A 17,617-nucleotide genomic window follows, 5' to 3' on the forward strand; every position below is an offset into this window, starting at 1 on the left:
GGGCCCTCCTGTCTTGGGGACGCTGTGTCCCCTCTCCTCCTGGCCCGGTGGGGTCGGGCGGCCAGCGGAGAGGTGCCTCTGCTGTGAGGCACAGCAGGGTGGGGAGAGCAGACCCTGGTGATGCTGGCATGGACCAGCGACACCCGGCTCATCAGCCAGCTCTTCCACTGACATGGTTCCCACAGAGCTTCACACAGCTCCGTGAGGAGACAGGCCCCCCCCTGGGGACAAGAGGACTTGCAGAAAGAAAGTCAGGTCAGGTCTCCCTCAGGAGACACAGAGAATGGAACGCATTGGAGACTTTATTCTACTCACTCTAAGAATCAGACTGGTTCAAAGAGAACCCAGGGAACTGACGTTGATGGACCCGGGTTGATGGGCTGAGGATGCTGTGCGTGGAGGCGGCAGTGAGTGGTCCTGAGCGGCCATGGACGGCGGGGAGTGGGACGTGCCCGGGAAACAGCCCAAAGCCACGACGGGCGAGATTCAGGGGACCTGGATCGTGTTCTCCAGACAACATACACTTGAGTAGTGAAGCGGGAACACCCTGCTCAGCTGCGGGCTGTCCTCGCAGCCTTGCCTGAGTGTCCATCCCCACAGAAGGAATCGCACCACCGATCCCCTGGGGCAGGTGCACACAGCGAAGACAGATCGTAAATACACAGAGGGGTGAACCATCCAGGAGGCAGAAGGGGCCAGGGATCCCGAAGCCACGAGTGTGCATCAAAATGCACGCACACGACACACACAGCACAGGTGTGCACACAACACACACACACGGCACGGGTGTGCACAAAAGACACACGCAGGACAGCTGTGCAACAACACGCAGCACGGATGTGCACACAACACGCACACACGCAGGACAGCTGTGCACACAACACGCACACACGCAGGACAGCTGTGCAACAACACGCAGCACGGATGTGCACACAACACGCACACACGCAGGACAGCTGTGCACACAACACGCAGCACGGATGTGCACACAACACGCACAGCACAGGTGTGCACACAACACACACACACGGCACAGGTGTGCACAAAAGACACACGCAGGACAGCTGTGCACACAACACGCAGCACGGATGTGCACACGACACGCACAGCACAGGTGTGTGCACCATGCACACACACGGCACACACACGTGTGCACGGCACAGGAGCGGGGCCCTTTTGCTGGGGTGACACAGGACGTAAATGCATCAGCAAACGACTGAGGAGGGCTGTGGCACGGCCATGGCTGCAGGCCTGGAACGAGAGCCTGGTCACCGCGATCCCTGGTGTCAGACGTCGCACACCACAGAACCACGTGGGGCAGAAGGGAAACCGGCCAAGCTCTTCTCTTCAGCAAGACCACCGTTAACCTAAGTGAGCCTGATACGCAAGTGTATACCAATAGGGGGCAGCTGTACTCTCATAAATGGAATCTTACTGTGAACCCACTCAACACTGTAAAGTCTATTCAACTTCACTCAACACCAGTTTTAACAGAACACACAGAGCTCCTGCGTTTCCTAAACCTGGAATGCCGCTGTATCACAGCAGTCTGTCCCTCCTTGTTGATTCACGTGTGTGTTTACGGCTGCGCTAGCTCTCTGCTGCTGCGTGCGGGCTTTCTCTAGCTGCAGTGGGCAGGGGCCGCTCTAGTTGTGGTGAGCAGGCTGTACGGCGTGCAGGCTCAGCAGCTGTGGCACGCCGCCTTAGTTGCCCTGGGGCATGTGCCCATTCACCAGACCAGGCCTCGAACACATGCCCCTGCATTGGCAGGCTGTCTCCCAACCACTGTACTACCAGGGGAGTCTGACAGTCTGTACATCTGATTTAAAAAAATCCCTTGAAATGGAAAAAAAACCCCTAAACTGGCTTTGTATTTTGAAAGCTCACATCACGTATGCACACACATACACACACAGGTACACACACACGTACACCCCGTATGTGCACATATAGCCACTACACACTGGCATGCAGATGTACACACACGCACACAGGTGCATGCACGCACACCCACGCGCGTACATGCCACACGTGTACACACCGCCACGACACGTGCACACACTTGCAGGCACCCCCCCCAACAGGTACACTTTTTCTGCTCCGTTGCTGGGTGCATTACTTCAAGAGCACCAGCTATCCTTATGTTGGGTTGTCTTGTCTGTTCTTAATGTGATTTAGGTTTACAAAACTCGTAATAAACACCTCTTGTTTTACTTCATTTACTGGGTCATCTGAAACATTTCTGAGGCCAGTGGCTCCCGCACAATGGCCTCGGCGTCACCTTGAAGTCCTGTCGGTCCACAGGCCGCTGGCCCCACCCTTCTGAGAATCTGAATTTGTGACAGGATGCTGACACCGTGGGCCCAGGGACCACGCTCTGAGAACACAGCTCTGCGTCGATCGCTCGATTTCCACCTTGTCTGTTCTGCTCTTTGCAGTCTATAATTCATTTGCTGGTTCTTCATTGATACTGTTTGGTTTTCAGTTTGTTTTCTGATGTCTGGAGTCCGATTTTCATTTCTTAGCCTTCTGTATATTTTTGATGTTTATCTCCCGAGGCCCTGTTCTTATCAAATCTCTCGGGCAGAGCGTGGGAGGAGACTTGGTTCTGTTCGCTGGCTGTTTATCCCAAGTCGGCTGTGTAGTCGTCTTGCTATGACCCTATCCCGTGCACTGAGTCACTTATTTATTTTCCTGTGGCTATTTGCACACCCCTGGCCTCCCCACCCCTTTCCATCTTGTTCAAGCCTGAGCGACTGTCCACGTGTCCGTGTGTTTGTAACGCTCGTCCCTCAAAGCCTGGCGATGGTTTGCTTTCCCGTCAGAGGCACGAATACTTGTGTTCTGGACGCCATGGGAAGCTCAGGGAGGGGGTTGCTGGTGGCAGAAGGGAGGTCGAGGAGGAGGGGTGTTGTTAGAAGCAGCCTAGCCTTGCTTCCTCCTATAATCCGCGAGATGTCCTGTACTCACAGGGGAAGGGCGGTGTGTACAGTCCCAGATCCTGGGCCCACAGCTGGTGTGCCTGGAGCCACATGCCCTCCTGGGAGGGTCAGCGCACAGCCACCCCGTTTCTGCTGTTCCACAACTTCCCAGGGTCAGTATGTCCAGACGAACCAGGGCTCCCGGACCCCAGTCACCAGCTGGCATGGCTCTGGGGCAGGGGGCGGCCCAGAGACCACGTGGTCTGCACTTCTGATCCTCAGGGAAGCTGTCCCCTCCTTGCTCAGTACCCAGTGTCTGAAGCTCGCGTTCTTGCTTGTTTTTTTTTTGCCAGGATTCTTCTCTGATTTTTCCTAGCTATTTCCTTTCTATTCAATCTGGGGGCAGGAGATTCTGCCTCACCACTGTCTCTGACATTCTCTTCGAATGTCCACAAGCAGGGACGACTCTCGGTCCCATAAGAACATACCTGACTTGGGGGACACTGGGAACGTCCATGAGAAGGAGCACCTTGGTGCTTTCGGCGCCGGAGCACCCGAAATCCAGGTCAGAAAAGCAGAGAGGAACAGCAAGACCAAGAAGGGAGGCGTCCCTGGCAGGCTCCGGGTCTGCCAGCGCCCTCCCGGGCGGGACACACGCTCTGTGGCAAGCAAGGTGCTTCTCGGGTGCTCTGCGGCTGTCGAAGCCCTAGGCGGGTGGGCTAAACGACGATGCTGGTGGAACCTGGAACACCCCAGGCACACAGCTGCGCCGGCACGGCCCTCACCCGCCCCCATCCTCCTCCACGCCTGTCCCCTCCGACCTCACACCCGCTCTGCAGCCGCACTGACCTTCCAAACACACCACGGGTCCGGTCCCTCCTGGGAACAGGCTCCTGGGTGCCCAGCACTCCTGCCATGGACCCCTTCCTGGACACCGGCCCATCTGGGGATCACCCACGCCCCACGTCGTTGCTTCAGCTTCTTACGAGTGACAGCTGAGTTCCTGTGCATCCTCCAGTCGGGGCCCTGGGGCCTCGGGCCTCAGTGGGACAGGGAGTTGCCAGCCTGCGGCAGCCCTTCCTCCCCATCACCTCTCTGCACCACCTTCCTGCCTCCTCTGCTCCTCACTTCAGGGCTGGGGTCCCTACACACCTTCCCAGGGATGGACCTGGGCACACGGGTGCTTGGGGCTGGAAGCTGAGGGTGCCTCGGCGACCCTGGGCTCCAGGTCCCGGCTTCTTCCTTCCCGCTTGTCACAGGCCCCCCAGCAGCCTGAGGGTGCAAGGAGCCTTGGCCGGTCCTCCCGAGCATGCAGTGCACGGATCCAGACCCAGGCTGCTGGCAGGCTGGCCACCCCCTGCCCGGGCACCACAGCCCTCCTCCTGGGCATCCTGAGGCCAGGCCTGAGGGGACCCACGGACGCCGAGGCCTTTCCCATCAAGGACGTAGCAGGAAAGCAGCGCACGGGGTTAGGGGAGCCTCTGCAGTCCCTCGGGGGTGCCCTGAGCCCCAAGGCTCAGGCTGCAGACTTGCTGTCAAGGGACCCACAGGGTCGCAGAGAGTCAGACACGACTGAAGCGACTGCCCACAGGGCTGGGGTTTCTCTGCTACAGGAGTTCAGCCGGGCCTGGACCAGCTAGGGGAGTGGGGCGCCCCCACCACACCAGCCTGGGAGTGTTTTTCTTCACCAGGACTGGCAGCCTGCAATGAGACGAAGCCGGGACTTCCCAGGAAACGGGATCAAACTCAGGGAACACGGCTCCACCGCCCCCTGGCGGCCCTGGGGCCGCTGTCCACTCGCAATGGGGTCCTGGGTCTGGGCCCTGACCAGGCCTGAGGGCCGCACTGGCCGTGAAGGGAAACGCGCTTCCCCCATCCACGGTGCGGTGGTAGCCAGGGGCAGAGGAGGAGGACGGTAAAGAGAGCGAACGCTGACACTCCAGGTGGGCTGCGGGGGGGTCCCCATGCCAGGCCCTGAGCTCGGTGCTCCGCCTGGGGAAGCAGGGGGTGGGGAGGGCAGTACCGGTGGGGGCCCTGCCCAGCGGGGGCTTGAGATGCTGCCAGCACTCAGGCCGGGGGTCCAGGGCCCGGTGCGCCCCATGCAGCCTCCCCCTGGCCCGTGGTCCACACGAGGTCTGCACACGGGTCAGCCCTCAGGCCTGGCCCACACCGTCACGCCACGCGGCCCGAGGCTGGGTCTCAGAGGAGCCGGTCTGCAGGTGGAGGGCTGTGGGCCCCGGGACAGACAGGCTGCAGGCAGGGCGGGCGGGGGAGCAGAATGGGGACCCCGAGGGGACGGGGCTCTGGCCTCGGTGACACTGGGTCCTTTTTCTGCAACTTCCGTGCTAAGTCGAGGTCACTGCCTCCTGGAGGACCCCTGCTCCCTGAGCAGCCTCTGCACCAGGCGAGCCCCTGAATACCCTCCTTCAAGTCACAGGGTGACCGCTCGGACTCGCCCCCAAGGATGTGAGCTGCACAGGGGCAGCTGGCCTGGGTCAGGACAGGGTCCCAGGGAGGGGAGGGCAGGGAGCCCCGGGAGGGGACACTGGGGAGGGGAGGGGCCCCGGGGAGGTGGGGCACCGGGCGGGCCCAGCAGCAGCACCCCCAGGCTGCCCGCTGTCCTTAGCCGGCCTTCCCGTTGCGTCGTGGGGCTCGAGCGGGAGTGTCGGGCTCCAGACATCCACGTCCTACCCCTGGAACCCGTGGCCATGACTGCACGTGGTGGGTGGGGCGGGGGCCCTGCAGGTGTGACTGCGGGCTTGGAGTCAGCCACTCTGCATTTTCTGGGGCCGTGTCTTCCCGGGAGGCAGGAGGGCCGGGCTCAGGAAACGAGGCCAGGGACCCGAGGAGCGGCCGTGAGTCCCAGGACCTGGACGGTGTCCTGAAGCTGGAAACACCAGGGAAACGGATCCCCTGTGCACAGCCGGCCCTGAGGCCTCCTGTGAGAGGACACGGGCGTGGTTTGAGCTGATGAGTTCCAGTCACTTGTGACGGCACCATGGGGCACTCCAGGCTCGGTCACCACTGAGGTCACAGCACTGCCCTCACACGGCCGCCTCCCGACACCTCCAGGGGGAGCTCATGGAGGACACGCTGCCTCCCCAGGGATCCCGGGCCTGGGCCCGTGGTGTCCCCACGGTGCCCACAGTGGCGTCCTCTGGGGGCCATCTCAGCCTTGAGGGGCTCCTGCCAGCCGGCTTGAGGAGCAGAGGGCGCTGAGAAGTGGAAGCGGCTTTTGAGGAGGGCGAGGTAACTGAGCACAGGCCGGCCCTGCACCTTCCAGGGAAGCAGCAGAGACAGGCCCGGGCTCACCAGACGGGCAGGCCTGACAACACTCGCCGGAGCAGAGATGGGGCTGTTTCAGTTTAAAGCCAAGAAAAACGCCTGGAGCCTTTCCAGTCACTTCTGACCAGGTAAAAAATTTATCATTAGTGTTTTTTTTTTTTTTTTTTGGTACTCTCAAATGTAAATTGGTTAACTGTCAGAAAAAGCCAGAGCCAGACCAGAGATGATGCTTTGAGCTGTGGTTTGGAGAAGACTCCTGAGAATCCCTGGGACTGCGAGGAGATCCAACCAGTCCAACCTAAAGGAGTTCAGTCCTGGGTGTTCGCTGGAAGGACTGATGCTGAAGCTGAAACTCCAATACTGTGGCCACCTCATGCGAAGAGCTGACTCATTAGAAAAGACCCTGATGCTGGGAGGGATTGGGGGCAGGAGGAGAAGGGGACGACAGAGGATGAGGTGGCTGGATGGCTTTGTGCAGTGGGGACCTCTAGCCACCGGAATTCCTTCTTCATCTACATTACATTCTCTCAGCAAGATTTTTCCTCTTTACAGAAGGGATCCATTTTCATTTCAGCTTCAGCTGGTGCGTTGCAAAGTCTCCTTGCTTTTTACTTCAACAGAAATGAGTTTATTAAATTCATCTCTTAAGAAAGCAAGCGTCACGTTAAGTACGCAAATACTATAGACCTAAGTACGTGGAAACACAGCGTTCGCGGGGCTGGGGGAGAAAGACCCTCTGAGAGCATGGAAGGGCCAGAGCAGGGTGGAGGGCATTGGCTGTGCGAGGTCCAAGCCAGTGGAGACATGCAGGCCTCCACAGAGGCCTTACGACAGCGGGACTGCGACGTGGAACCTGGTGCTGGGCGCCAGCCCTCCTGCTGCAGGTCCAGCCCGCAAGTTAGACTCTGCGGGCTGCACTGGGACCGCCGGCCAGCTCCAGGCCCACTGCCCTCCTCCAAAGAAGCACAGCACTGCGTCTGCGCTGGGATGCCCCAGGGCCTGCCTGGACCTCCACTCACCCCTCTTCTCCCCACAAGGGACCCCGCATCTGCAGCTGGGGTCTGTGTCCTTTCTGGCCCCCATCCAGGGCTGCACACAGTGCCTGGGACCCAGAAGGCTACACACAGATACACACACACACGCACGGAAGAGCCCGCTGCCGACCAACATGTGCTCCCTGCTTGCTTCTTGGTGCCGACATGTGCACCGCTGAGAACGACCAGCCCACAAACGGGTCACTGGTAAGGGAACAGGACAGAGAGACCCCGGGCCAAACTGGTGCCTGACAGGCTTTTGACAAACAAAATGGGCTTCAGTGGGCAAGGCAAGGGCAGGTCTCCTTCCTGTCGAATCACAGATCCCGGCTCGAGACGAGGACAGGGAAGCAGTGTCCTTGGGTCACCTGACCTGCGCTGGGCCACATGCCTGGTCAGCGCTGGGCTGAGGGCCGCAGGGACAGTGAGGCCCAGTGACCCGCCAGCTGGGGTGGACGTAAGGACCTGTCTGCCACCCTCTCTGAGCAGCTGGTGGCCTCTCCCACCTGGTGACAAAACCAGACAGAAAAGCTACTTTAGGGGAAACTGACATCTTCTCAGAGTCTCCCTCCTGGAGACACACACGTGGTTGTAACAGCAGGCTTCCTTCCCGAGCCTGGAGCAGGAGAGGCTGGAAGTGCGCTGTGACTGCCCCTGGGGTTTCTCGCGGCTGTGGGCCTTCCTGTGAGACGGAGCCACGCCAGTTCCTTGGGCCTTCCGTGCGTGCAGAGCCTCAGACACGCGCTCTTCTGCCCCACCTCCCAGGAAAACAAACTCCGAGCACGATGCGACCACATCCACGGCCTGGTGGGAGCAGGGTCACCGGGTTAGCACTGACCGTCCTGCCCCCGAGGCCCGTCACTGGCCTGCCCGCTGACCTCAGGCCCGCGGCGGCTGACAGTGAGTGCTGGTTCCTTACGGAGCAGGGTCATCAGGTCAGAACTGACGGTCCTGCCCCCGAGGCCTGTCACCGGCCGGCCCGCTGACCTCAGGCCCACGGCCATGACAGTGAGCGCAGTGAGCGCTGACTCTTTAGGCCCAGACACTGGCAGATAATCAGACAAGTTTCCTTCCCTTCCTCTCCTCCTATGGGTCTGTGAGGGGCTCCAGGACTGCCCCCCTGCCTGGCGCACTTACTTTTAATGACAAAAGCAGCTTTTCGTAAAATGCCTCTGGATTCCAACCCAGAAACTGCTGGGAAACCTTTTAATCCTTAAAATCTGACCAGAGCAGGCCAGCAAGGGCGGGAGGGCGGGAGAGAGGGGAAGGCGGGGTGGGCGGGCGGTGGGGCTCCTGCAGCGACCCCCATCCAGGACTGGAGCCACGGGCCAGGCGGCGAGGAAGCGCCTGAACTGAGCCCTATGCTGACAGGCTCTCGCCTCGCGGGCGTCTCCGCAGCCACCTGTGGCTTGGAGCTGTGTGCTGAGCAGGCGGAGCCCTGGGGCAGAAAACCTGACTGAGCGGTTCTGCAGCTTAAGAGCCACGGTGACAATCAGCCTGCAGGAAATCGCGCTTCCGTTTCCACGTTTCAATGGCGGTGAGTGAAGAAGAGTGACTCCCTCTTGTGTGACTCGTTTCTGACGACTGGACTTTCAGGCGATGAAGGGCTAGGTACGCTGATTTGCTTTTGCGTTTTACCCCACAGCCATCCTGGGCGTGAACCTCCCCTCGAAGGAGGAAGTCACGAGGTCGGCTGACACGGTCCTCGCAGGAGACTTCCAGAGCTCTGCTGCAGCACGTGCCCGGCTCTACAAGCCGGGGGTAATCTCCCCTCCTTTGGCCATTTCCTCCTTACCTTTTCCCTTTTCCTCTAAGGCGGTAGTTACGCTCTAAAACACACAGGATAAACACTTCAGAACCACTCTTCAGTCCTAACCCAGGTTTTAATCAAACCAAACCACATCCAAGCAAACTGTGAGCTAATGGTGTGCGCACACACATGTATGTGTTACGTACGTGCGTGTGCAGACGCATCACGGAGAGAGGCACCACAGAAATAGTTTTATTTGTCGAAGTCTGAAGACAGGCGCAGACTGGGCCCGACACAGCCGGGCTGTGGGGAAGGAGACGGTCCGGGCGGCGCTTGCTCTCTCACAGCGGACGCTGCTTGCCCAGGGACCGGCGCTGCAGAAGGAAGCAGTAGGTAGCCTAGAGCAGGTGGAGCTGGGTCCGCTCCCGTGACTACCCTGCGTCCGCTGTGCGATGCTTGCACCCCTGCCCCCAGCGTGAGGCGAGCGGAGCCCAGGAGCGGGGGGCCTGGGCGTGTCTTCGTCACTGCGAGGCGGCCTCCGGGAGGCGTCACTTCAGCCAGATCCACTTGTCCCCCACATCCTCGTTGTACCCGGCGCGGTACTTGCGGCCTGGCAGCTGCGGAACGGAGAGTGTGGTTACCGGCAGTTTACAGCAGAGACGCGTCCCCCGGTCCGTCCCTCATCCCCCAGGGCTGGGGGGCCTGCCCCTGGGGCTTCCTGCTGCAAGGGTGAGGGGCTCCTCGGGAATAAAGCACAACAGGACCCCGCCCCGGGAGCTTCCATCCTGGTGGGGCGCTATAAACGCAAATACTGTCAACACCAGCTCGAGCGCTGCCTTGCTGCCAGGAGGGGGCCGTGGAGCCACAGGCAGGGCAGTCCGGGCCCAGGGAAGCCACAGCCACGCGGGAGGGGGTGGCAGGGGGCGTGTCAGCCCCTCCCCCGACCCTCCCGTCGCCTGCCTGTGCCTCCCGCAGGGACCGCACAGCTGGTCAGGGGCGGGGGCCCGGGACACGGGGTGGGAGCCAGGAACGGCCACGAAGCAGGAGCTGCGCGCGCGTCTCCCCTCCGCCACTCTTGTCCACGCGGCGTTTCCAGCCAACTGCCACAAACACACAGCGGCTGGAGCAAGAACATTCTAAGATTTTATCATGCCTTCAATTTTATCACATCTGAAAGTAACATTTTATCTGAATGAGGAGCTGCAGCCTTACATCCAGAGAACAGAGTCTGGATCTCAGGGATGCTCTGAGAGGCTCTCCAGCCTCCCTAACAGCAGCAGACCCCGCCAGGCTAGCCGCTAGCACTGCAGGACGGTCTAGGAAGGCTCTGCCATCTGCTTTGTGAATCGGATTTTAAACCACAGAGCAGAGAATAACCGCGTGCAGAGAGAGTGTGGAGCCGCAGAGCCCGCCAGCCTCCAGCCTCTGTGCCAGTCTGCCCTCTGCCCCTCTCGGGCAGCACCCGACTGGCCGTGGGCGCAGAGCGGGGTCCCCAGGTCCGGGCGGTGCTCTCAGTGGAGAGAAGCCGACAGAGAACCCCAGGAGGTTGCCGTCTGCCATGTTTCACAGTGAGACACAAAGCTAGCTTCTTCCTTTCTCTCACTCCACATCCCTTTTCCACCAACCTGCGCCTCCACCACCAACCCAGGTCCTCACTGTACACCCCCGGCGTGGAGCAGGGCAGGCAGAGGGCACAGGGTCCGCTCAGCGTGTCCATCAGGAGGTGCCTGACGAGCCAGCAGGAGCGCAGCCCCTGGGCCTGGCTGGAGCTCAGTGCTCTGGCCTGCGCAGGTCCGTCCTGCACCGGGGGGAGCCGGCAGGGACGGTGGGTGTGAGCTCTGAGTGGGGCTCCAGAGGCAGCAGAAACGAGGTGATGGCACTGAGTCTGACCACGAGGCGCCTGAGGCCCTGGTGAGCCCTGATGACAGGAAAGGCACCCAGCTCCACCTGCTCTAGGCTGGGCGGCAAAGTGCTGGAAGGGGCTCGAGAGGTGCGAGGTCACGGAGGCTACTCCGGGCGCTTAGAGATGCTGGCACAGGCTGACTTAGCCAGCTGCTCAGACACCGGCCAATTGAGAAAAGAAACACATATTCACTCATCCTCCTGGAGGAAACAGATCCTTCTGCCTCTGACGCACTGTGTCCTAGCTGCTTCGAGAGACATGAACCCAGTCCTGTGTTCTCTAAGCTTGTAAAATACACAGACCACATGAGCCAGTCGGGAAGTGGGATAGCAGCGGGTGGAAAGTGCTGGAGGGGTGGAGGGGTCTGAGTGCTCGCTGCCTGACCAGACATGGGAGAAGGGGACGCGGCTCAGGACAGGCGGAGCGCCTACTGCAAGCACACCCATACTCGGGGCTCGTCTCCACGCTGCAGGGAGATGGCGCCTACTGCAAGCACACCCATACTCGGGGCTCGTCTCCAAGCCGCAGGGAGATGGCGCCTACTGCAAGCACACCCATACTCGGGTTCATCTCCATGCCTCAGGGTCGCAGTATCATTCAGGTAGACGTCTTAATTTCATTCAACTCACATTAGCTGAAAAGGAAAGCTCCTAACTCAGTACTTGTTCAAACACCTGAAAATAGGACGTTTCCTAAAAATCCTAAAACAAAAGTGACAGCCGAACACGAGCGAAGCGTGGGCACCCCAGCTGGCCAGGCTGTGGGCGGAAGGCTGCCTGCCTCTGCAGAGCCGCAGACCCCCGTGGACACCACACCTCCACACAAGCCTGTGCGCCTGGCAGGACGTCTACCTCTGATGCTGCCTTTCCTCTCCGAGGGACACACAGTATTTCCTATACACAGCAATACAAATGATGGGACACGCAGACCAACGCTGACCTTCAACGAGCTTTCCACGGAGTCAGAGGTGAGGTGAGGGGAGAGGCAGGTCTTAGTGCCCCTTCCAGCCACAGCCAGCGAAGGACAGACTGGAAGCGCTAGACATCTGCTCACCGGAAACAGCCTCTGAACTGAGAGCGGGCATTTCAAGAGAGAGACAGACGCCGAAGCAGTCCCAACCAAGGTCTGAACGCGCCGAGGAAGTACAAGCAGCCAGGTGTGTGCCTGGCTTCTCCAGCAGGTTCAGGTAAACTGATCCTAAGGCGTTTCTGTGTATTGCAACTTTGTCTTTAGTAAAGTGAACTTTGTAAAGGCAAGAACATACAATATTCACATATTAAAGTTGTCAAACAACTCTATTTTAGAAATGGTAAAGGGGGACCTGGCACTGAAAATGAAAATAGCGAGCTGAGGTGGTGAGGAAATGCAAACAGCAGGAGAGGAAACCGGAGGTCCTCTGTCCTGGCAACTGTCTTGGACGCGATCTGACTCATGGAGGGAACACAGTATCTTAATAGCATCTGGCCTCCTTAAATTGGAAAGAGACAGAATCGGTAAAGTGGAAACCAACTCACGGTTCGTCTACCCCAAGGAAGGGCTGTGCAGAAATAAAAAGTGACCCGATGCAGCGTTTGAAAATGGCTTAAAGAATTAGCAGGCACTCATGCACACATCCAGTATTTACATGGATTTGTTTACAAGGTCACTTCCAACTTCAGAGCTGGGGGCCGTGTGTGCATGGAAAACGTGCTGATAAACGGCTCTCACGTCCCTCTGAGACTCCGGGCAGTCCCTGGAGACTGCGTGGAGGCGAAGGCCAGCGGCAGCCCGGCCAGGGCCGCCATGGGTCTGCAAACAAGCGCCCAGGCCTCAGGTCAGCGAAACCAAACCAAACCGTTCATTCTTAGCACGTGAAACTCCAAGACCCTTTCTCTCCTAAAAAGCCCACCCTTCTCTAGTCAAGGCCCCCGCGTCACAGCAGGTGAAGTGGCCGAGCCCACACGAGGACTGACACGCGAGGCGCCAGTCCAGTCTCGGGGGGTCGCCCTGCCGGAGCCTCGGGGGCACCTCTCTGAGCTGCACTCTTGCCGACAGAGCTTCCTCTCCTGCACGCTGCCTGCTGCTCTCCCCGCCGCACAGACACTTCCATCCCTGGAGTGAGCCGAGCCTGCCTCTGCCTCCTAGGACAACTGCCCCCCACTGCAGGTGTGGCGGGGACACCAGTGCCCACGCGGGCAGGCACCCAAGACCTCTCCTACACGGTGGTTCCCACCCAAGTCCCCCAGCACTCAGAGGCCCAGCTACGCACTCCCCGCTAGCTCATCCCTCCACGTCCCCAGTGCTGGAAACAGCGCCTGAAACAGGAACCACAAGACAGGATGCCAGGGGCCCCAGCGTAGCAGCAGGGGCTGGGGAGCACAGCCCCCACCGCTCAGCCTTCTCGGGATGCCGCAGCTCCCCGGAGCATCACAGCGCAAGGCTTCCCTCATGCGCCCTGAACTGGGGCTGAATGGTTCTCTGTCCACTGCACAAAGGGAGACCCAGCTCCCCGCTCGGACCCTCTGTGGAGGGGACATGGAAGACCCAGCTCCAAATTAGCTTTCAGATCACAAACAAAAACAGAGAAGCCTTCCGCTTCCAGCAAAACAACAGCCCAGTACCCTGAAAAACCTCTTGACACAAAACCTCCAGAAACGCTTTTAGCTGCACTGCTGAGCAATGTGAGACCCCACCTGGGGCTGGAATCGAGGGAGAGCGGGAAAGCTGCGCGAGTGGCAGGCCACACCCCGGCACACCCAGAGCTGCTGGCAGGCCTGCAGCAGCCGGCAGGTGGTCATGGTGACGCTCCTAGGGGTGCCCCTCCAAAGTGACTGGGGGGCGGGGGGCAGGGAGAGGGGATGGTGGGGGAAGCGGAGAATGGGCAAGGAGGTCCCAACGGGGGCCTTAAGGATGCTCTGCCTCAGCCAGTCCACACAGCACGGGCTCCTGATCCTCAACATCCAGGCCTGGAGTCCCACAGGCAGCAAAGGAAGCTCAACCCTGGCACTTCTGGAAACCCTGGGCCTGGAGCCAGCACAGTCCATCCAGGAGCAGAGCCGTCAGCGCCAGCAAACAACACAGGATGACCCGTGCTTGAAATACAAGGGGTGGGAGTACAAGCTACAAGCCAAGGCAGCTGATTTCCAGACAGTCTGGGTTCACCCGAACTCAAAACTTCCTGAGCCATCCTGTCCTGGGGAGCGTCAGGGTAAACACCCACAGAGCATGAACTCAGGGTCCAAGTCTCCAAAAGGCAGCAGGAAATAAGCCACCACGGGTAGGAATCGGAGAAAACGGTAAATGACAGAGTCAGGCTCCAACCCCGACACCACACACAGAATACAGCGACTACGTTCAAAATGCTTAAAGCAAGAGAAGAAACTGAACACAGAAGCAAGGAGCAAGACCCTACCAACGAATCAGAAGCTCTCAGCTTAACAAGAAAGAAATTTAAATCTAGATCCCTCCTGGTTAAGCAAAAACACCAGGAACAGAAAGAGCAGACAGCTCCTGAAAAAAAGAAAAACGAGACTGAAATATTTAATTAAAGAAACAGAAGGGTAATGTGCAATTTCTTTTTCCCAGAATTGGAAGCACTACCCAATAATCTCCAACCACAGAGCGTCAAGAAGTTCAGCCTCCCCGTAGGAACTAAGTTCCTCCTCTCCATTACCCTCGCAAGAGGCGACGGGTGTGTCTTGAGAACACCACCCCCTCCTGCTTCCCAGGCCCTCACAAGCGCAGGGCCAGAGCTCCTCAGGCTTCTGAGGAGACCATGGTGCAGGTTCGGCTTATTACCTTTATTGTATTAATCAGGATGATACAGCTGAGCCTTGAACAACGCGGGGGAACCACAGGCCGTGGAAATGGAGCGGGGGCCACCTGTAAGATCTTGCCCCCACATAGTACAAGGGCCAACTGGACAAACTTCTCATATTCAGACTGGCTAAAACCCTCATTTTTAAATGCTGTTTTCCTGGACAGTGAGAAACCAGGGGAACTCATTTCAGCAGACCATCGCCATAGAAAGCACCCCACCAAATCTCACTTATTCCAGGAAGTAAATGGCCGCAAAATACCCTCTGCTCTACTACTGAATCAATCTGGCTGGGAAAGAAACAATCCCTTAACATGTCCCCATGCCGCTTGCTCACTCCCACAAGGAGCCACCCTTATCTCGGGTCTCAGAGGACAGTGACCTCGCCGGCTGCTAGCTCAGCCATTTTTAGAACTATGCCGGGCCAGGGAACCTTCAGGGAGAGAGAAATCGTTCTGGACGCAGACCACTGGAGAAGAAATTCACGGAAGGGTTTTATTCGTTCATCTTTAGTCGCTGCAACGCCCTTTCTACAGCAAAATTTGGCGATAACTGTTGCTCACATCTTTAAGGTCCAAACAAAATTCTGTGAATGAAGAGATACACTATTATTTACACTCTAATTTCAACTTATCATTTTTTAAAAATTCAGACTTAAATTGAAGAAAGTAAAGAAAACCACTAGACCATTCAGGTATGACCTAAATCAAACCCCTTACGATTATACAGTGGACATGGCAAACAGATTCAAGGCATTTAATCTGCTAGAGTGCCTGAAGAACTGCGGACGGAGGTTTGCAACACTGTACAAGAGGTGGTGACCAAAACCATCCCCCAAAAGAAGAAATGCAAAAAGACAAATGGGGCTGTCTGAGGAGGCCTTACAAATAGCTGAGAAAAGAAGAGAAGTGAAAGGCAAAAGAGAAAAGGAAAGATACACCCATCTGAATGCAGAGTTCCAAAGAATAGCAAGGAGAGATAAGAAAGCCTTTCTCAGTGATCAGTGCAAAGAAACAGAGGGAAACAATAGAATGGGAAAGACTAGAGATCTCTTCAAGAAAATTAGAGATACCAAGGGAACATTTCATGCAAAGATGGGCTTGATAAAGGACAGAAATGGCATGGACCTAACAGAAGCAGAAAGGCTTAAGAAGAGGTGGCAAGAATACACAGAACTATACAAAAAAGAACTTCATGACCCGGATAACCATGATGGTGTGATCACTCACCTACAGCCACACATCCTACAGCGCAAAATCAAGGGGGCCTCAGGAAGCATTACTACGAATGAAGCTAGTGGAGGGGATGGAATTCCAACTGAGCTATTTCAAATCCTAAAAGATGATGCTGTGAAAGTGCTGCACTCAATATGCCAGCAAATTCTGAAAACTCAGCAGTGGCCCCAGGACTGGAAAAGGTCAGTTTTCATTCCAATCCCAAAGGAAGGCAATGCCAAAGAAATGTTCAAACTACTGCACAATTGCACTCATTTCACATGCTGCTGCTACTGCTGCTAAGTCACTTCAGTCGTGTCCGACTATGTGCAACAGACAGCAGCCCACCAGGCTCCCGTCCCTGGGGTTCTCCAGGCAAGAACACTGGAGTGGGTTGCCATTTCCTTCTCCAATGCAAGAAAGTGAAAAGTGAAAGTGAACTTGCTCAGTCGTGTCCGACCCTCAGCGACCCCATGGACTGCAGCCCACCAGGCTCCTCCGTCCATGGGATTTTCCAGGCAGGAGCACTGGAGTGGGGTGCCATCGCCTTCTCCTCATTTCACATGCTAGTGAGAAGGAAACGGCAGCCTACTCCAGTGTTCTTGCCTGGAGAATGCCAGGGACGGCGGAGTCTGGTGGGCTGCCGTCTATGGGATCGCACAGAGTCGGAGACGACTGACGCGACTTAGCAGCAGCAGCAGCAGCAGCACATGCTAGTGAAGTAATGCTCAAAATTCTCAAAGCCAGTCTTCAAGAACTTCCAGATGTTCAAACTGGATTTAGAAAAGACAGAGGAACCAGATATCAAATTGCCAAAATCCACTGGATCATAGAAAAAGTAAGACAATTCCGGAAAAATATCTGTTTCAATGACTACGCTAAAGCCTTCGACTGTGTGCATCACAGTGAACTGGGGAAAATTCTGAAAGAGATGGGAATAGCAGACCACCTGACCTGCCTCCTGAGAAATCTGTATGCAGGTCAGGAAGCAGTTAGAACTGGACATGGAGCAACGGACTGGTTCCAAATTGGGAAAGGAGTACGTCGAGTGTGTATACTGTCACTTTGCTTGCATGCAGAGCACATTATGCTAAATGCCAGACTTGATGAAGCGCACGCTGGAATCAAGATTGCTGGGAAAAATATCAATATGCAGATGACACCACCCTTATGGCTGAAAGCAAAGAGGAACTAAAGAGCCTCTTGATGAAAGTGAAAAAGGGAAGTGAAAAAGCTGGCTTAAAACTCAACATTCAGAAAACGAAGATCATGGCATCTGGTCCCATCACTTCATGGCAAACAGATGGGAAAACAATGGAAACAGTGACAGACTTTATTTCCTTGGGCTCCAAAATCACTGCAGATGGTGACTGCAGCCATGAAATTAAAAGATGCCTGCTCCTTGGAAGAAAAGCTATGACAAACCTAGACAGCATATTAAAAAGCAGAGACATCACTTTAATGACAAAGGTCCAGCTAAGCCAAAGCTATGGTTTTTCCAGTAGTCATGTATGGACATGAGAGCTGGACCATAAAGAAGGCTGAGCACTAAAGAACTGATGCTTTTGAATCGTGGTGTTGGAGAAGACTCTTGAGGGTCCCTTGGACTGCAAGAAGATCCAACCAGTCAATCATAAAGGAAATCAGTCCTGAATATTCATTCATTGGAAGGACTGACGCTAAAGCTCCAATACTTTGGCCACCTGATGCGAAG

At 57.0% G+C, this 17,617-nt stretch overlaps 1 protein-coding gene across 2 annotated transcripts in view; it reads right to left on the reverse strand.

The window, feature by feature from the left end:
• Positions 1-9,218: 9,218 nt before the first annotated feature.
• Positions 9,219-17,617, reverse strand: part of NDUFA10 (NADH:ubiquinone oxidoreductase subunit A10) — a 37,672-nt gene continuing 29,273 nt past the window's right edge. For both annotated transcript variants that reach the window (XM_040231986.1, XM_040231987.1), the window contains one exon: positions 9,219-9,607. In XM_040231986.1, coding sequence (XP_040087920.1) covers positions 9,539-9,607 — 69 coding nt within the window. In that variant the 3' untranslated portion in view covers positions 9,219-9,538. The remainder of the gene's footprint in view (positions 9,608-17,617) is intronic.

This window comes from Oryx dammah, unplaced genomic scaffold (assembly GCF_014754425.2).
Source record: "Oryx dammah isolate SB20612 unplaced genomic scaffold, SCBI_Odam_1.1 HiC_scaffold_28, whole genome shotgun sequence".
NCBI classification, from domain to species: Eukaryota; Metazoa; Chordata; class Mammalia; order Artiodactyla; family Bovidae; genus Oryx; species Oryx dammah.